General features: G+C 42.9%; 1 protein-coding gene across 1 annotated transcript in view; it reads right to left on the minus strand.

The window, feature by feature from the left end:
• Positions 1-21736, minus strand: part of SUSD5 (sushi domain containing 5) — a 59856-nt gene that overhangs the window by 12119 nt on the left and 26001 nt on the right. The window contains exon 4 of the mRNA XM_021677542.1: positions 14926-15114. Coding sequence (XP_021533217.1) covers positions 14926-15114 — 189 coding nt within the window. The remainder of the gene's footprint in view (positions 1-14925; positions 15115-21736) is intronic.

Raw genomic sequence — 21736 nt, forward strand, 5'->3', positions numbered from 1 at the left:
GCAATACAAGCCTTTCTCAAGAAACAAGAAAGGTCTCAAATACACAACCTAACCCTACACCTAAAGGAGCTGGAGAAAGAACAGCAAATAAAGCCTAAGCCCAGCAGGAGAAGAGAAATAATAAAGAGCAGAGCACAAATCAATGAAATAGATACCAAAAGAACAGTAGAACAGATCAATGAAACTAGGAGCTGGTTCTTTGAAATAATTAATAAGATTGATAAACCCCTGGCCAGACTTACCAAAAAGAAAAGAGAAACGACCCAAATAAATAAAATCATGAATGAAAGAGGAGTGATCACAACCAACACCAAAGAAATACAAACAACTATAAGAACATATAATGAGCAACTCTATGCCAACAAATTAGACAATCTGGAAGAAATGGATGCATTCCTAGAGCCCTATAAACTACCAAAACTGAACCAGGAAGAAATAGAAAATCTGAACAGGCCCATAACCATTAAGGAAACGGAAGCATCATCAAAAATCTCCCAACAAACAAGAGCCCAGGGCCAGATGGCTTCCCAGGGGAATTCTACCAAACATTTAAGGAAGAATTAACACCTATTCTTCTGAAACTGTTCCAAAAAATAGAAACGGAAGGAAAACTTCCAAACTCGTTTTATGAGGCCAGCATTACCTTGATCCCAACACCAAAGACCACATCAAAAAGGAAATCTACAGACCAATATCCCTGGTGAACATGGGTGCAAAAATTCTCACCAAAATACTAGCCAATAGGATCCAACAGTACATTAAAAGGATTATTCATCACGACCAAGTGCGATTTATTCCTGGGCTGCCAGGTTGGTTCAACATCTGCAAATCAATCAATGTGATACAATATATTAATAAAAGAAAGAACAAGAACCATATGATCCTCTCAATGGATGCAGAAAAAGCATTTGACAAAGTACAGCATCCTTTCTTGATCAAAACTCTTCAGAGTGCAGGGATAGAGGGTACATACCTCAATATCATAAAAGCCACCTATGAAAAACCCACAGCAAATATCATTCTCAATGGGGAAAAACTGACAGCTTTTCCCCTAAGGTCAGGAACATGGCAGGGATGTCCACTATCACCACTGCTATTCAACATAGTACTAGAAGTCCTAGCCACAGCAATCAGACAATAAAAAGAAATCAGCAAAGAAGAAGTCAAACTCTCACTTTGCAGATGATGATACTTTATGTGGAAAACCCAAAAGACTCCACCCCAAAACTGCTAGAACTCATACAGGAATTCAGTAAAGTGACAGGATATAAAATCAATGCACAGAAATCAGTGGCATTCCTACACACCAATAACAAGACAGAAGAAAGAGAAATTAAGGAGTCGATCCCATTTACAGTTGCACCCAAAACCATAAGATACCTAGGAATAAATCTATCCAAAGAGGCAAAGAATCTGTACTCAGAAAACTATAAAATACTCATGAAAGAAATTGAGGAAGACACAAAGAAGTGGAAAAACGTTCCATGCTCATGGATTGGAAGAACAAATATTGTGAAAATATCAATGCTATTTAGAGCAATCTACACATTCAATGCAATCCCTATCAAAATACCATCAACTTTTTTCAAAGAAATGGAACAAATAATCCTAAAATTTGTATGGAACCAGAAAAGACCCCGAATAGCCAGAGGAATGTTGAAAAAGAAAAGCAAAGCTGGCGGCATCACAATTCCAGACTTCCAGCTCTATTACAAACCTGTCATCATCAAGACAGTATGGTACTGGCACAAAAACAGACACCTAGAAAAATGGAACAGAATAGAGAGCCCAGAAATGGACCCTCAACTCTATGGTCAACTAATCTTCGACAAAGCAGGACAGAATGTCCCATGGAGAAAAGACAGTCTCTTCAACAAATGGTGTTGGGAAAATTGGACAGCCACATGCAGAAGAATGAAACTGGACCATTTCCTTACACCACACACAAAAATAGACTCCAAATGGTTGAAAGACCTCAATGTGAGACAGGAGTCCATCAAAATCCTAAAGGAGAACACAGGCAGCAACCTCTTCAACCTCAGCTGCAGCAACTTCTTCCTAGAAACATCACCAAAGGCAAGGGAAACAAGGGCAAAAATGAACTATTGGGACTTCATCAAGATAAGAAGCTTTTGCACAGTAAAGGAAACAGTCAACAAAACCAAAAGACAACCGACAGAATGGGAGGAGATATTTGCAAATGACATATCAGATAAAGGGCCAAAATCTATAAAGAACTTATCAAACTCAACAGCCAAAGAACAAAGAATCCAATCAAGAAATGGGCAGAAGACATGAACAGACATTTTTTCAAAGAAGACATCCAAATGGCCAACAGACACATGAAAAAGTGCTCAACATTGCTCGGCATCAGGGAAATCCAAATCAAAACCTCAATGAGATACCACCTCACACCAGTCAGAATGGCTAAAATTAACAAGTCAGGAAACGACAGATGTTGATGGGGATGCGGAGAAAGGGGAACCCTCCTACCCTGTTGGTGGGACTGCAAACTGGTGCAGTCACTCTGGAAAACCGTATGGAGTTTCCTCAAAAAGTTGAAAATAGAGCTCCCCTATGACCCAGCAATTGCACTACTGTGTATTTACCCCAAGAATACAAATGTAGGGATCCGAAAGAGTATGTGCACCCCGATGTTTATAGCAGCAACGTCCACACTAGCCAAACTATGGAAAGAGCCAAAATGTCCATCGACAGATGAATGGATAAAGAAGATGTGGTGTATATATATATATATATATATATATATATATATATATATGTACAATGGAATATTATGCAGCCATCAAAAGGAATGAAACCTTGCCATTTGCAATGACATGGATGGAACTGGAGGGTATTATGCTGAGCGAAATAAGTCAATCAGAGAAAGACACGTACTATATGATCTCACCGATATGAGGAATTCTTAATTTCAGGAAACAAACTGAGCGTTGCTGGAGTGGTGGGGGGTGGGAGGGATGGGGTGGCTGGGTGATGGACATTGGGGAGGGTATGGGCTATGGTGAGCGCTGTGAATTGTGTAAGACTTGAATCACAGACCTGTACCTCTGAAACAAATAATACATTATATGTTAAAAAAAAAAGAAGATAGTAGGAAGGGAAAAATGAAAGGGGGGGAAATTGGAGGCAGAGACGAACCATGAGAGTCTGTGGACTCTGAGAAACAAACTGAGGGTTCTAGAGGGGAGAGGAGTGGGGGGATGTGTTAGCCTAGTGATGGGTATTAAAGAGGGCACATATTGAATGGAGCACTGGGTGTTAAACGCAAACAGTGAATCATGGAACGCTACATCAAAAAAAATAATAATACTAGAGATAAGAAAGGTCATTTTATAAAGATAAATGTTTCAATTTACCAGGAAGATATTAACTTTTAAATGTGTATGTACTTAACAGAGCTTCAAAATATATGAATCTAAAATATGGGAACTAAAAAAAAGAAACACATAAATCCATGATTATAGAGAGATGTTTTAAATACCTTTATCATCAACAATTAGAGCAAGCAGACAAAGAGCTAAGAATATGTATTTAATAAATTAGATAATACTAATAAATTTGATCTACTTGACATATGTAGATCACATCCAACAACTATAGAATAAGCATTCTTTTCAAATACACATAAAATACTTTTACAAAGTAGACCATAAATGGAATGTCAACAAACTTTAAAGGATTAAGTTCTCCAGCCATAGTGAAATTAGGCAAAAGATTACTAGGAAATTCCTGTATTGTATAAAAATTAAACAAAATATTTCTAAATAACTCATGGGTCAAAGGAGAAATTACAATGGAAATTAGAAAATATTTTAACTGAATGATAATGAAAAATGACATCAAAACTTGTGGGAAGCAGCAAACACTGTGCTAATGGGAAGTTATAGCTTTAAATACCTATGTTAGAAAAGAAGAAAGGCTGAAAATCACATTGATTTCAGGATGCTGGGAAAGGAAGAGTAAGTTAAACACAAAGAAAGTAAAGGAAGGAGGGGCACCTAGATTCCTCAGTCAGTTAAGCCCCAACTCTTGATCTCACTTCAGGTCTTGATCTCAGGGTTGTGAGTTCAAGCCCTGTGTCGGGCTCTATACTGGGTGTGGAGCCTACTTTAAAAAAAAAAAAAGAAAAGAAAGGAAAGGAAGGAGATAAGAAAGAGCAGAAATTAATAAAATAAAAACCAAACATACAATAAAGGATCAATGTAGCCAAAAGTTCATTCTTGGAAAAGAACTACTGATTAATAGCTCAAAAAATTGATAAGTCCCTAGAAAGACTACCTCAGAAACATTTAGAGAGAACACAAATGAAAATATCAGGAATAGAAAGAAGCATCACCACAGATCTTTCAGATATTGTCAGGAAAGACGGTGACAAGATTATGATAAATTTATGCCCCCCAAATTCTTTTTTTTATAGTTTATTTTATTTTTTTAAGTTTATTAATTTTTTTTTACTAATCTCTACACCCAACATGGGGTTTGAACTCAACGACTCGGCAATCAAGAGTCACAGGCTCCTCTGACCGAGCCAGTCAGGCGCCCCCCACACCCAAAATATTCTGATGAAATAGACAAAATCCTAGAAGAAGCTCATCAAAAGTACCACAAAAAGAAATACAAAAATTTTATATGCCATTAAGTATTAATGAAATTGAATCTCACTACACAGGTAGTGAGAAAACTAAGCACAGGTGGCTTTGTCAATGAATTCTATCAAATATTTAGAAGTATAATTCCAATGTTACACAAATTCTTCCAGATAACAGAAAAAGAGGAAATACTTCCCAACTTATTTTATACATCTAGTGCAATCTTGGTACCAAAACCTGGCAAGGACATGATAAGAAAGTAGATCTGCAGACCATTCTCACTAAAAATAGATACAAAAATCATAAATAGAATATTGACAAATGGAAACCAGTAATATATTAGTATTGATAAGCTGAATAAGCATTACATTAAAAAGATAATCTATTATACCAAGCTAGGTTTATCCTAGGAACTCATGATTGGTTTATTTGAAAAAAGGAGTTTCAGGGGCACCTGGGTGCTCAGTTGGTTAAGCATCCGACTCTTGATTTTGGCTCAGGTCATGATCTTAGGGTTGTGAGATTCAGTCCCACGTTGGGCTCCCCACTGGGCATGGAGCCTGCTTAAGATTCTCTCTCCCTCTCCCTCTGCTTTCCCCCATCCCTTCCCTGTCCCCACTCATGCTCACATGTTTTCTCTCTCATTCTCTAAAAGAAAAAAAGGAAAAAGGAGTTTCAGAAAAGCATCTGACAGAAGTCAACAAGGTAAAAACCCTTAGGAATTAGGCATATAAGGAAATTTCCTTAATTTGATTTTTAAAACTGATGTGGAAAGGATGACTATCACAGCCTACAACACGGATGAACCTTGAGGACATTGTGCTAAGTGAAATAAGCCCATCACAAAAAGACAAATACTGTCTGATTGCACTTACATGAGGGACCTAGAGTAGTCAAATTCACAGAAATGGAAAGGAAAAGTGTGGTTGTCAGGGGTTGGGGGCAGGTGATTGTTATTTAATGGGTACAGAGTTTCAGTTTTGCAAGAGGAAGATGTTCTGGAGGTCTGTTTCACAACAAGATGAATATATTTAATGCTATTGAACTGTGTACTTAAAAGTGGCTAAGATGGTAAATTTTGTGTTATGTATTTTTCACCACAACTTTTTTAAAGGAAAGGATTAATAAATTGAACTATGTTAAAATTCTTTTCATCAAAGATACTATGGAGAAAGTGAAAATGCAACTTACCTAGCAGAAGATATTTGCAACATATATAACCTCAAAAGTTCTGGTATCCAGAATCGTATAAAGAACTCCTACAAATCAATATGAAATAAATGGACAACCTGGTAGAAAAATGAGTGAGAGAAATGAACAGACACTTTAGAAATGAGATATTCAAATAGCCAATAAACATATTGATAAGGTGCTCAACATCATTAATAATAGGGGAAATTAAAATTAAGTGGTATTACGACCTATATATTGGAATGCTTAAAGTCAAGAAGAACGACAATACCAACTATCGGTGAGGATATGGGGCTCCTGGAGCCCTCATACACTGCTGCTGGGAGCATAACTTGGTACAACCATTTTGACAACTGGTTAGGCATTATCTACTAAAGTTGAACCTATCCACACCCTATGACTCAGCAATTTAACTCCCATGAGGAACACATGCCACACAGACACCAAAAGACCTGCACAACAATGTCATAATAGCCCCAAACTTGAAACAACAAAAATATTCATCAACAGTGGAATGGACTATTCCACAGCAAGGAAGAAGAATGAACTGCAGCTTCATGGAACAACATGGATGCGCCTCACAGACATTATGTTGGACAAAGGAAGCCATACCCAAGAGTACATCCTTTATGCTTTCACTGAAATAAAATTTAAACAGGGAAAACAGAGTTCATGGTCTTGGAAGTCTGGATATTCTTAGGAAGGCAAGGACGGGAAGGTGACGCTAGGAGTGTTTTCCATATAATTCAACAATATTACACATTAAGTTGTCACTAAACCATAAATACAGTAGGCATTCATTCTGGTTGTTTGATGTTATGCATATGTCACTTACATTAAGCTGTAAACCAGGTGCTGCTGACATTCCAATTAAGAATTCACAGTCCAGGAGTGGACAGTTAGCCTTCTCATCACGAAACTCACCCTCTAGATGTGCCTACTACAAATACTTCTATTATCTGTACCTTGCTCAAAGCCACTGCTATGCTAATTAGTGCCCTGAATATCTGAAATGGCTATTGGCGAAATTAGTGGCCTATGAACTATGACGATACATATCAGAAATGGGCTCTCATTGGTAAGATGCAAGATGCTTATGAATGGGGATTGGCTAAGGATATTTTGGAGACACTTCTCATCCTTATATGGACAGGGTAACTCCAGTATAGACCTTGATGGTGCTTGAGACTTAAACCTTACATGGTCTCATTTGGGAATCATGTGTTACGCATGGGACGATGGACGCAGCAACCATCTGTGCACTGGGTACAACCACCCTGCTCACTGCAAAGCATGCCCAGCCCTTCCCAGCCCGGAAACGCCAAGAACAGGAACTCTGCCTTTGCATACCCTGCACACAGCACAGCGCTTGGCACACAGTAGACACTCCAGAAACGTTTGTTGAGGGAACAAACGAGTGAGTGAAGAGGGGAAGTAGTGAGTGGTAGAAGCCCATTTTGATAAAACTTGATTCGGTCTGGAAGTCCATCAAGCAGGGCATTATTTGATTCGTGACAGTAGCAAAGAAGAGTGAAGGAGCTCTTAGTTCCATTCCCGGGCATAATCAATGTCTGCTAAGTCCCTTTTCCTGTATAACCTACCCCATGAGCTTCATTAAATATGTCATGAAGTCAAAAGCACCTGGAATGTGGGTAGTCCATGAGCCATGTTTTCTTCCCCCACCCCCCTGTCTTGCAGGAAACCGGCCTCATGCAGAGTTACAACTATGGGTTTGGGAAAGATCAGTGCACTGTGGCTGTGGGGGGGTGCCTTCCTTGACTGGACCCTTACGATCAGCGTGATAGTGTGAGTTCTGTGTGTGTGTGTGTGCGTGCGCATATGTGTGTGCATGTGTATGTGTGAAGGCTCTACCCCCAGAGCCCCCTGAGCCTAGAGCATCCCTCCATGGCAGCCTGGGGCTGCTTCCTGTCTCCCCAGGTTCTCAGACCAAGGTCCTGGCTTAGAAACAGGTTTTCACCGTGTCACAGTTTTCCCAAACGTCAAATGAAGATAAGGACACCAACTGTTTACCAGTAGTCTACCCCTGGCAACGTATCCCAAGCCTGTTTTTCTCTTCATGAGTAAGAGTCAAGCTTGTTATTCACTGAATCGCAACCCCAAATTAAATTCTGCCCACAAGCGGGAAAAGCCCAGCTGTGTGCCTACTGAGGTGCTAGTTCTCTCAGCTCCCCTCTGATGTGTCTACGCTCCCCGTAATCATCCAGCCATCCTTCTTGCCCTCTCCCCTCTCCCACGCTCTCCCTGAAACCTGTGCTAACACAACATGGGGCCTTCTCATTAGACCAACAAGTCCAGGAGATGTAAACTCCATGGGAAAAACCAGCTCATCCAGGTGTTTCTATTTCACTGTTATTTTAGGGAAACAGAAGAGCACAGATCAAGAGAACTCGGGAGTAAAAGCAGAAGCCTTGCTTGTGTCCTGCCCGCATCTATCCAGGTGTGACAGGGCTGAAGGACACAAGGTCACAGTCCAGAACCCCGAGGCTCTGTCCCAGGGCGTCATGCTATTGCATGTCCAGAAGTCCACACATACTTCTTTTTCCTCTGGTCTTGACGACATAGTCTTTAAAAATAGTAATTCTGAAAAAGACAACCAGACAAGCCAGAAATAACCACTGGTTCAATGAACCTCTGAACAAATATGGCAATATTGACAAGGAAATTCTAAATTTGGTTGCAGTCTCATGCTTTATTCTATGAAGGAAGTTAAATCCAAAAAATGAAGACAAACAGAAATTGAAGTTAATTTAAGAAAACAAAAGGAAGCCTTTAGAAATGAGATAAAAGAGCAAAGGAACATTCTGAGGGAACAACTAGTTTGTGGGGCCTTGCACTGCCCTGTGGCTTTGCTCTCCTTGAGCATCACAGGCCCCTGGAGGAAGCAGAGATGAGACAGATGTTGGAACGAGACCTGCCTACTTTTATATCCTGGCTCTAATGCTTTCTGGCTGTGTGACGCAGGTAAGTCACTGACCTTTTCTGTACCTCAGTTTTCCCATCTGTACATTGGAGCTAGCCATTTCTGCCCTCAGATTTGTGCAGATTAAATGAGATAAAATGTGTAAGACACCTCTCATTGAAATGTTCTCTATTTTAGTTGTGGTGGTGGTTTCATGGTTGTTTGAACCTGTGACAACTCAGACACTTTTGTAGTTGCAATGGGCACAGTTTATTGTAGGCAAATTAATCCTCAATCAAGTTGTTGAAAAAAGGGAACAAAAACATGGGACACCTGAGTGGCTCAGTAGGTTAACCATCTGTCTTTCGCTCAAGTCATGATCCCGGGGTCCTGGGATCTGACAGGCCAGGGAAGGGAAAAAGAGAAGCTGTCTGTTTGTTGTTGGACTCGGAGGTGGTGGGGCTGCTAGGGTGAGGTCAAACTGGGTGTCTCTCACGTTCCTGATATTACAGACCAGAAAGGATCAACAGAATCCATGGAGCTTGGGGTGGAAAATCTTAAAGGCTTTTCTGAGCCTATCTTGGCAGATGCCCTTTGTAAGGGCAAGTTTTAAAGGAGAAACAAGGGGCAAATCACAGAGGAAGAGTCTACGAATCCTTCACTTCCTGGGTCATCGGCCCTATGCTACTTTGCAGCAGCTGCTCTCTCCCAAGCCAATCACAAAGACAGGATAAACAGCCTCACCTGGAATGGGGGCAGATGCCACAGGACCACTGAGTGTTGAAGTCAAGAGAGAACAGAGGTGTTGAAGGCAGCGTGAAGCCAGGACAATGAGCATGCCAGGGAACCAGAGGCTCCTTGGGAAAGCCACAATTGAGACTGCATGGGCACCATCACTGGGGTCATGTGGCCAGGGGAGGCCTCTTGGAGGACTGGGAGGTCGAGACTCTTTTTAGGGTACAGGTGACCAGAGAGAAAACAGAATTTTGAAGATGGACATGGGACTTGGCATAATAAGAAGCTCAAAGGAAAGCAAACCTAGCATGGATGTCTACTGCATACACACGGAGGGAGCAAAACATCAGGATGTTTCCGTAATTAGGGCAACAACCAATTATAGTTAGATATTGAGAACATTAGAGAGGTATGTATGACAGACATTTCCTGCTGCCTAGCTGGGAACAGAAACCAAGAAGATGTGTGTATTTGGACAGGAGAATGGAAAGCTAAAGGGCCAGATCCAGACCTGGTCTCTAGGAACCAAAGCTAAAGAAATACCAACACACAGAAGGAAAAAATGGTGGTCAAATAAGTCCTCACCCATTTAAGTTCATGGTCAAGGACAAAGTCACCATGCTTAGGTGAGAGACCTCACTACCCCCACTTGAGGCTGGATCTTAACTGCAGTGAACACACAGGCAGCGTGTGAGCAAGGTATCCTCCTGTACCCGCCCCACGACCAACCCAGGTATACATGCCCCTATGGGTTCATTCATGCTCATCATTACAAATTTTAAATTTCAGCAAGCTCATTCAGCAAGTCCCCACCTTACTAATAGAACAAGAACAAACAAACAATCAAACAAACAAACTGCTGCTCTCCAGTATTGATGGTCTGCACTGTAGGAGAGGGCGCTGTTGACGCCCCATCCACGGCCCCTTCCCGGGCCAGCGCACCCGCACCCACCACTGTGAGTGCGGGCAGCTAATTGTTCACAGCTGTTCTCCTTCTCTGGCGAGCTGCCTTCAGGGGAATGGGAGCTCTGCTCAGGTGTCACACGCGCACCATGCCACCTAGCCCCGGCAACCAATGACAGATGGAGATGGAGGAACTCAGGGCTGGCCTCCATGCTTCCAAGTGGGACCAACCCTGTGGTACAGTTCATGAGATTGGGCAAAGGGAGAAGGCCTCTGAGGTCACATCCTCTCCTCTCCTTCCCTATCCTGCTTCCCTCCCTCAGTAAACCACATGCATCTGAACAGGCTCTGCTTTTAGAGAATCTGGCCCAAGGCGTCCAGTCAGTCTTCAAATGTCTATACAATGCCAACTTTGAATGGAATAGTCTTCATGGTAGCTTGACCCCCTAAGCCTCGGGAATCTCCAATATCAAACTCATTGGAGCCCTCAAGTTCTTTAAGTCTTGATGTCCAGGGTACTCACACCTGAAGGCTCCCTGGGCCTGGAGAGGTCGAGAGGGGAAATAAGGGACAAGGATCCTACCATGACCTCAGCAGAGCTGCTCCTGAGGCAGCATCTACGGGCAGCTTCTACCAGAGGGTTTGGAGTGGGCACCAGCAGCTCACAAGGAAATAAAAGGAAATACTCTGGGGTAAGAGTAGGGGGATGTCCCATGTCCTGAGGGCCTGAGGGGAGGAGGGTGAGGAGCCAGGCCCCAGTACAGAGAGGACAAGCACTCCTTGGAGGAGTGAGGCAGCTGTGGCCCCAGTTTCTGGTCTCCAGGACCCGAGACACCTGCTGGCAAAGGCTAACTACTCACTCAAGGAACAGACAGTTCTAAGTCAGAGGATGCCTTTGGTGACCCTTGGTAATAGGGGCTAGAGTCAATAACCCACAAGGAAGTGGGGAGGGAGCCAGAGTCATGCACAGAGCCCCTTAGATCCCGTAAGTGAGGAGGCCTGAATGCTCTCCTGGATCAGCATGAAGGTGAAAGGGAAAGAAGAACACTCCTTGAGCCCATTCACCTCGCAGGTCCTGTTCTAAGTGAGGCACCTGCAAGAAGCCCATGCAGGAATCTATGTGAAAACTAGTATCCATGTTCTCATATGAGCAAATTAAGGTTCAGGGAAGTCAAGAAAATAATTGTTTCCCCTTCTCTTCCAAGCCTTTCCATTGTCATTTACATTAACTGCCATCTCTCCAACCTAAAAACAACAGAAGCAAGCAAACAATACAAACCCCCACAATCTCTTTGGTCCCCTGATCCTCTTCCAGCACTCTGCCTAGTGCTCTTCATGAGCCCCAGAGATTCAAGAATAAATTGTCTGCCCCCCACCCTCTTCTCATCCCAGTTCATTCCTGCACTCACTGCAGTGTGGCCCAGCGGCATCCCACTCCCCACATTCACACTGAAAATACAAGACCACCAGAACCTTCTCATGCTGTGAAGCCAAGGCGCACATCTGTAGCTTTCATTTACTTGATGTCTGCAGCCTTTCGCGTCATTGAGCACTTCCACCATCTGGAAACACACACTTCCTTTAAAATTCACCTTGCTTTCCAGCTCTCCCTTCCACTGCATCAGCTACTGCTTCTGTCTCCTTTGAGGCACCTGGTTTATAGAGTTGCCTTTAGTGATGGGACAGCTTTGCTTCAGTTTGTACACCCAGCACCTGGGCCCTGCCACAGGAAGGGATGTGCAGTGAGTGGCCAATCAGCCCCTACAAGGAAGAGCTCTCATCCAAACCCGCCTGGGTCCAACCCTTGTGTGGCCCACTCTCCCAAGATGACTGTTCTCCAATTTGAAGCTGTTCCCTCATCAAAAAAGTGGATGTCACTATAAAAATAAATGTGCAAGAGGGAGTGAAATCCCTGGTGAAGACAGTCTTGTAACACACACACACACACACACACACACACACACACCCCTTATAATGACACAGCTAGTTTAAATGTTAAATCTACAGGGCGACAAAATCTCTTAACAGTCTGTATACTCAGCCAAGTACAGAAAGCAGAATTCCTGCCCACCAGCTGAAAGCTCCAAAAACTCTGCCTTGCCGTGAGAAAATAAACACCACTGCAGACAAACAAAACTTGCTTTTAGTTCTCATTCGGCCGGGGCCTGTAAACAGCCCATTTGGCTGGTGGGTGTGGCTCCTGAGATGGCCAGGCTTGAGCCTCACCAGAAACAAAGCCAGCTTGTTATCAGTCTCAGAGTGTGCTTTGAGGTGACACACTCCATAAGCGGCAAGCTTGAGCCTTATGCCTGATCATCTGCTGCAGGTGAATGATCAGGATTGGCAGGGAGCTCCTGCCTGCCACAAAACAACAGCAATCTTATAATGATGAGGAAAGTGCCGGAAGATTGCTCAAACAGTGCTTCTAGTGCTTGTCCCAGTCTGTAACTTTGGTTGCTAGCCTGCAATGAGGCATGTAGATACCTGAGAGGATGTTCTGAGAAGCTTTCATAACAATTTGGCAGGGGAATTTTATGTCCATTTAATTTAACAAAAAATCGTGTTTGTATCTGGAATATCTTTATTTTAGCTTCATATATTTTTTTAAGATTTATTTACTTGTCAGAGAGAGAGAGCGTGTGTGTGTGTGTGTGTGTGTGCAAGCATGGGCAGGGGGAGCAGCAAGGAGAGGGAGAAGCAGCCCCCCTGCTGAGCAGGGAGCCCGATGTGGGGCTGGATCCCAGAACCCCGAGATCATGACCAGAGCTGAAGGCAGACGCTTAACCGACTGAGCCACCCAGGTGTCCCTATTTTAGCTTTATATTAATTGATTTTTTACTGTATTTTGCTAAGGTATCAGTCTGCCAATACTAGAAAACAATTTTTAATGGTCCACAGAAAGTTTGAGAAGTAGTGAAATAAACAATAAAAGGAAAAAAATCCTATTCATTAAAAGATCCTCCAAGAGGAGAAAGATAAGCCACAGAATGAGAGAAAATGTTTGCAACTTATTATGAAAGTTTTATGTAAAAAAGAAATCCTACCTTATGTAAATAATTTGAATCAATTAGAAAAATGGGCAAGAAACTTGGGTAGACATTTTACAGAGGAAATACTAGTGCCTGTTTAAAATGTAGTAAGTGCTCAACCAGACAAATGCATATCACAACTAAGTCAGCCCAGGGTAGTCACCAGATTGGCAAAAAGGTAAAAGTCTCCCAATCCCGAAGGCTGGTGAGGATGCTGACCAACAAGAGAGTAAAGTGGTCGGAATAGTTTAGCAAACTCTCTGGCAGCATCCACTTATGCTGAAGACACACCTACCCCATGGGCAGCAATTCCACTCCCAGGAACCAGCAGAAATATATTCACATGTGAACCACATGACCTGGATGAACACAACCATGGCAAGAGAGCTTGTGATGGCCACCAAACGAAAACAAGTCAAACGTCCACCAGCACATTGGAGAAATAAACAGTGCTGTATTCACACTTAGTAAACAGCAGTGAAGACAACAAACCATAGCCTAGGCAACAACGTGGATGAATCTCGACGACAAGACAGTGCCCTAGTCTCAGCATGGTCCCATGGGATCTGCAGGACGTTCTGGGGACAGACTGCCTGATGAATTCATTCACATTGTGGTGCTGGAGTCATTCCCCTCCATGGAGCTAGCCTCTGCTTGGTTCCCAGATATCATGGGGGTCAGGAAGCGGCCCCCAAAGGAGTCTTAGGGTAAGAGGAGCCTTGTGAGGTCAGGGAACAATTCAGAGTCAGGCATGAAGCCATAAGATCAAGAGTGGGGAGGCCAGGTTAGGTTGTGGCTGGGGACAGTGATTTCTGCTACTGGAAGAATCCCCAAGGGGCTGGGCAGAGGTGGGATGCAGAAGCCTGTGACCCCCAGGTGTACGACAATAATGGAGTGAGGACATCTAGGGGAACCACATCAGGTTTCTGTCGAGGCCCACCAGGAGTCTTTTCAGTCTCACCTAAGTATGTCGGCTCACGTGACTGCCATAGGCTATAGGCCAGGGAATAGAGCAAGGCTGCAGGGCAGCGACAGGTGGCTCTCGTCAGTGGGGCCAGGCCACACAGCTGTCTTAGAGTATCCTCCCTGCCTCAACCTCCCCAGGACTGCTCCCGGGCAAGGGAGCAGGACTTCCATGTGTGGCTGTGGACCCACCCTGCGTTCCAAGCCCCATGCCCCAAAGAGCCAGAAGCTCCTGTCCCAAGCCATAGCAAAGCCCGCAAGGTCCCTACAAGGGTTATGCCCGGTCACAAGAGTCACCACTCAGGGAGCCCAGCTTGCAGCCTGCATTCATGACAGCCCTCCCGGCCCAGTTTACCAGTCCCGGGTCCCTTTCCCCACAAGTGCTCTTTCCTGGTAGCGCATCTTGATCAGATTTCCAGGTAAACTTTCTAAATAAGTTAGAGTGGAGATGTTGTCAGCTCCAGAACCCAGGGGAAAGGTCTGGAAGCCTCTTTCAAAGGGACCTTTGTGGAGAAGAGCCCATCCAGCACAAGTGGGGTGGCTCTGCTCCCAGGGTGTGGGGGCAGCTTACCTTTCCCGCAGACCTGCACCAGGCCGTACCACTCCCCACAGCCATTACACAGCAGGGTGAAGGCGGTTTCGCGGTGGCCCGGGACGTGGCCTGGGGCGCACACGTACAGCAGCTCGTCCCCCATCTCCAGGCCCGTGCGGCCCTGCAGGATGGTGTGTGGGAATGAAGGCGGGTCTCCACACGGCTTCTCTGAGGACAAGGAGTCACAGTCAGCTTTCCCAAAGCACGCAGCCCTTGAGCAGCCGGGGAGAAAACCAGGTTAAATACAACTCTCCCCCTCCCTGGGTGCTGCCTGCACCCTGAGCTGGGATCACAGGGGCTAGTTCTCCTTCGCCCTTGGCATCCCCAGAGCCTGGACAAATGCCAGGGCCCAAATGAGGCACTGAACAAAATACTTGTTGCAACTTTGTATTTTGAAATTGCCAGGCATCATTACCCTCTCACATCTCCTTGAAAGGAAGATTCAGAAACATATGCCTGGCAGCAAGCTCCTTTTTGTCTTACTTACATAAGTGAGCAGGTACTCTCTGTCAAAAAGCTAAGAGGCTACAGACTATCAAGTGCAGCGGAAGGGGCCTCTCGCTTCCCCCAGCCTCAACTCTGATGCTGTCACTGTTACCCGTTAGGTCTACACAAATAAATACAGACAGAGGTATAAATATATACCAACATACAGACAGACTTAGGTAGGTATAGATAGGTATAGTTCTTATTTATTTATTTGAAATTAAAATTTAATATATCATAAGTTTATGGTATTCTACAAAAACTAGTGAGACATCCAGGTTAGCCAAATTCCAAACAAGTTAGAAAATTATGCCACAGAGTTTGCTGTGACTTCATCCACACCCTCCCTATCCCTGGGTCAGTCCTACCTGCTGTAAGTTGTTTTTTTTTAAATTTTATTATGTTATGTTAATCACCATACATTACGTCATGATGTAGTGTTCTTTTTTTAAAAAGAGTTTATTTATTTGAGAGAGAGAGAGAGAGGGAGGGAGGGAAAGCACAGAGGCAGAGGGAGAGGGAGAAGCAGGCTCCTCACTGAGCAGGGAGCCTGACACAGGGCTCGATCCCACAACCCTGAGATCATGACCTGAGCTGAAGGCAGATGCTTAACTGACTGAGCCACCCAGGGGCCCCTAGGTAGGTATAGTTCTGTGTGTGAGTGTGGTTTTAACATAAAAAAGGTTGTATCATATATATTACTGATACCTGCTTTTTAAAAAACCTATTTTTGGGGCCGCCTGGGTGGCTCAGTCGTTAAGCAAATGTTTTTCTGTATCTATCAATATGATCCCATGCTTTTTCTTTAGCCTGTTGATATCATGGGTTGTATTAACTGATTTTTGAATGTTGCCCCAGGCTTGCACACCTGGGATAAATCCCACTTGGTTCTGGTGTATAATTCTTTTCTATATATTGCTAGGTTCAAATTCCTAATATTTTGTTGAGGATTTTTACATTTATGTTCATTAGTTATTGGTCTGTAGTTTTACTTTCTTGTGATGACTTTGTCTCATTTTGGTATGAGGGGTAAATGCTGGCCTCATAGAATGTGTTAGGAAGTATTCCCTCTGCTTCTAACTTCTGGAAGAGATTGTCTTAACAATTGGTATAATTTCTTCCTTAAATGTTTGGTAGAATCTCTAATGAACTCATCTGGGTCTGGTGCTCTCTGTTTGGCAAGGTTATTAATTATTGATTTAATTTCTTTCCTTACATGCTGGGCTAGAAACTAGAAGTCTGTTTTTCCCCCTAATGTTCTAGAGCTGTTTCTCCATAAGCACCATAAATTACCTCAATCTTTTAAAAGGCTACACTATAGCACATTATTTAGTCATTACAGAGACATTTTATTGATTCCAAGTTTTCACTGTTATAAATAATGTTACAAAATGAACAGCTCATTTGTACATTTTGGTACATACTTTATTAGGATAACCTTCTAGAAGTGGAATTGCTGCATCCAAGTGATGTGATTTTTTTTCAAAAAAGGAAATAATTTTTAATTTGAATTTCTTCTAGTTTTATGTTAGAAAGGAGAACCTTTAGTCCATATGCAGTCAAATCACCTAAGAAGCACATTGCTTAAAAAAAGAAAATATGCTAAGAAAAGATGAAAATAGAAAACAGAACTTGTGCCTTAAGCCACCCTGATTGGCCTGTCAGCTTGTAATTTTGGTAGCACTTTTTCAAAGAGAGTCATTGCTATGCATGTTCTTTGACACAAGAATTTCTGAATGAAAAAACAGTGTGGTTGCATTTCAGGGAAGCTGGCACAGAGTGCCAACCATGTCAAGATGGTAACCCCAACCATCCTGACTGTGTAGCCCAGGAGATCAAGCGTTTGCTTCATCTATGGAGTAAGTAGGGACAGGCAGCCATCTGAGAGTTGCCACAAATCCAGCGCTGCCCCCACTGGGCAGAGAGGCGTCATCACTCGGTCTGGGCAGGGCATCCTGAGGGGAATGGACCAAAGCCTCAGTCATGCAAGGCTGGCCTGAATTCCAGCTAGCACCTCAGGGCCAACGGCCTCCATCTCTCTCTCCACCATCCTCAGAGGGCTAGGACTCATGCTGGACATCCCAATTTTCTCTCCTCTTAACAGGACCTCATTCTGGGAAACTGGAGGCTCTTTGTCAAACACTATCAAAGGACCGGTAAATACGATCAGTCTCACGCAGCTCTATCTTGGGACACAACACCAACTCCTTGGAAGGAAAATTCGGGAGCAGAGTAACTGTTTTGAAAGTAGATAAAGGGGGAACTTCAGGCCAAATTCACACCCTACCAGACTCACAGGATCTTCTCCCTCACAGTTAATTTCCAGAATAGCACAGGCTAGAATCTGGCTCGGGAAAACCACAATCATACTCCTGAGAGTCTACATACACATACCATATATTTCTGAATTTCCCACAAATGTTCAAGACAGGAAACATACTGCTTCTTAGGTGGTGTGATTTCAAAAACTTCAGGACAACGGTTCCATGTGTTAACACAACCAAGGGCATGCCAAAAAACACCACTCATGTCCAGGCGCAACTTGAATTAGTTCCTTTCATTAACCTTCCCATCTTAAACCTCACAAGGGAGCTCTGAAAAACAGCTGGCTATAGACCCAGATCCTATTTCCTTAGCCTTCCCTACTACTTCTCAATTATTCTGCAACTAGGGATGATGGTTTGTGAATTTCTCAGACCCTAAAGTTGCGTTTCAGTAATTTCAATATAAAGAGCAATTTCTGTTATTTTCCCTTCCAAGAAAAGAGATTTTATGAAAGATCTTGTCTATAAAATAGTATTAATAAATGACTCATTTGCCAATCACAACTTCTGATAGCCAGTTTCCATAGAATTTAGAACTCATATGAAAATTGATGCTTTACTTTTGAGAAATTTTAAGCCTACAGACCATCATAACTCCTTCGCAAAACCAAGATGCAGACATTCTGACACAAATGCTTGACCTCTCCTCCTTCCTTTTGGTGTTTTCTAAGCTATGTGAAAAAGTTGTCTTTTGTGCCCACCTGCCCAGCTCCCTCCCACCCTACTCACCCCATACACAACCAGCACCTCTCTCCCTGTTCTGTCCAATTTTATTGTGAGTTTCCAGGCTCTCCATATCAGGGCTCCTCAAACTTGAATGTGATCAGAATCACCCAAAGGCTTGTAACACACACACACCCTCTCAGAGACTGCTGAGTTTTTGAGTTTCTAACTTAGTAGTAGGTCATAGTTAGGGCCCAAGAATTTGCATTTATAACAAGTTCCCAGGTGATATTAATACTATTGGTCCAGGGACCATTCTTGGAGAACTAGTGCTCCAGATAAAAACCTACCCTGAAAAACAGGCAGAACTAAAAAGCAGGCTTCTCACTGAGCAAGGAGCCTGATGCGGGAATCAGAACAGAGATTGCCTTGGCTCTGCTGGGATAAGGAGGGGCAGAGGATCTTCGGAAAAGAGCTCCAGGGAACTTTCTGGGATAAGGGAAATGTTCTGTATCTTGACTGGGTGTTGGTTACACTGGTGTATATGTCTGTCAAAACTCATCAAACTTAAGATCTGTGCATTTTGCTGATATAAATTATACCTCCATGAAATAAGTTAATTTAAAAAATATCTCCCCTTCAGAAAATCTGCTATTTATTCAGCATGAGGTATAAATGGTTGAAAATTATTCACACCCTCTCCCAAGGGGAACTGCATTTGACAAGGATCCATGCTTTAAGGCAGTGGTTTCCAACTTGCAGACTTTCTACCCTGGACGTACGATAAGTGTGTGGGCAAGTTCATGCGAAGTTAAATTCTGTGTCGATCAATAAATTGAAATCATTTACTGTCACATGGAACCTACATGAGACTAGTTCCTGAGTTTCCCCTCGTAGAAAATAATTTTTAAATGTTCTAAAATAAAATGACATAATGCCCAGCATTTGCTTTAAAATATCTTGATAGGAGAAAAAAAATATCTCAATGGGAGAAAAACGCTGGGGAAAATAGATGAAATCAAATTGGCAAAATATTGACTACTGAAGCTGGGTGAGGGCACATGGGGATTTGTGATACTATTCTTGCTACTTTTGTGTTTGTTTGAAAAATTTCATGGTAAAATTTTTAAAATTATCCATATAGGTATTTCTTACACAAGCCAGAAAACTCAAAAAACTCACAGGGAAAAGAATACCACAGGAAAAAGAAAAATTCTCCTTGAATTTCACCAATGATAACCATTGTTAACGTGGGTTTTGTTTTCAGTTTTACACACACACACACACACACACACGTATATGATATTTTGCCACACAATGATGTAACTGCTTTGTTTTGTAGCTTGTTAATTTAACATTATATTGTGATATTTTTCCCCATCAACAGATATTTGTATTATTTGTTGTTCTTGTTTTTTAGTGATTTTATTTATTTGTCAGAGAGAGAGAGAGAGAGAGAGGAAGGCAGAGGGAGAAGCAGGCTTCTCGCTGAGCAAGGAGCCTGATGCGGGACTCGATCCCAGAACTCTGGGATCATGACCTGAGCCAAAGGCAGACTCTTAACTGACTGAGCCACCCAGGTGTCCCTGTTATTTTTTAGAGATGGAGAGAGGGGTGGGTGGTGATGGGCAGAGGAAGAGGGAGAGAGAGAATCTTTTTATTTTTATTTATTTTTATTATTATTTTCAGTTAGCCAACATATAGTAAGTACATCATTAGTTTTTGATGTAGTGTTCAACAATTCATTAGTTGCATATAACATCCAGTGCTCATCCCAACACGTGCCCTCCTTAACACCCATCACCCAGTTACCCCATCCCCCCACCCCCCATCCCTTCTGTAACCCTCAGTTCGTTTCCCGGAGTCCAGAGACTCTCATGGTTTGTCTCCCTCTCTGATTTCTTCCCATTCAGTTTTCCCTCCCTTCCCCTGTGGCTGAGAGAGAGAATCTTAAGCAGGCTCCATGCCCAGCACAGAGCCTGACGTGGGAGCTCCAACTCACAACCCTGAGATCATGAGCTGAGCCAAGATCAGGAATCAGATGTTTAATGGACTGAGCCAGCCAGGCACCCCAAATACTTGTATTATTTGAATTTACTTGTAAATGACTATATATTACTCCATTTTAAGGGATTTACCATAAAGGACTCCCCTATTGTTAGACATTAACTTTGTTTCCAATTTTCCCTATTAAGTAATGAACATGTTTGTAACATACTTTTGTATTTATCCATATTAATTTCCTTAGAATAAAATACCCAAAGTAGAATTGATGGGTGAAAGGGCATATGTATTTTTTTTAAAGATTTTATTTACTTATTCATGAGAGAGAGAGAGGCAGAGGGAGAAGCAGACTTCCCGCAGAGCGGGGAGCCCGATGTGGGACTCGATCCCAGGACTCCGGGATCATGACCTGAGCCGAAGGCAGACGCTTAACCATCTGAGCCACCCAGGCGCCCAGGGCATATGTATTTTTAAAGCTTCTGATAGTTTGTGCCAAGTTGAATATGAGTGTTTAAGAGTCTATACCCCTCAGTGGTGTATAAACTTGCCTCTTTCTCCTTAGCACACCATCTTTGTAAACTTTGACAACTTCATGAGCCAAAAAAGGTGATTTCTTATATTAACGTGTGTATCTTTGAATTGGTAAAAATAGTTGAATATTTATTAACCAGTTGTATTTCTTAAAAGTATTTATCTATTATGGTCTTCACCTTGTCAATCTTTAAGAGATCTCCATGTATCAGTACAATAATGCATTGTCTTATCTTTCCAAACTCTTAACCAATCAACTTAGTACTATCAATCCATCCATCTTTCTCCCACTGACTGGAAGTCTCACCACCCACTTCACTATAAACTTATACTTAGGGGTGCCTGGATGGCCCAGTCAGTTGAGTGGCTACCTTTGGCTTGGGTCATTGTCCTGAGACCCTGGGATCAAGCCCCCCATCGGGCTCCCTGCTCAGCTGGGAGCCTGCCTCTCCCTCCTCCTGCCACTCTCCCTGCTGTGCTTTCTCTCTGTCAAGTAAATAAATAAAATCTTTTAAAAAAATAAACTTAGGGCACCTGGGTGGCTCAGTCGTTAAGCGTCTGCCTTTGGCTCAGGTCATGATCCCAGGGTCCTGGGATCGAGTCCCACATCGGGCTCCCTGCTCAGCAGGAAGCCTGCTTCTCCCTCTCCCACTCCCCCTGCTTGTGTTCCTGCTCTCGCTATCTCTCTCTCTGTCATATAAATAAATAAAATCTTTAAAAAAAAAAAATAAACTTATACTTAGGCACATTGGGTCTGTTTTGGTGCTTCCAGCCTTTTGCAT

This window comes from Neomonachus schauinslandi, chromosome 1 (genome assembly GCF_002201575.2).
Source record: "Neomonachus schauinslandi chromosome 1, ASM220157v2, whole genome shotgun sequence".
NCBI classification, from domain to species: Eukaryota; Metazoa; Chordata; class Mammalia; order Carnivora; family Phocidae; genus Neomonachus; species Neomonachus schauinslandi.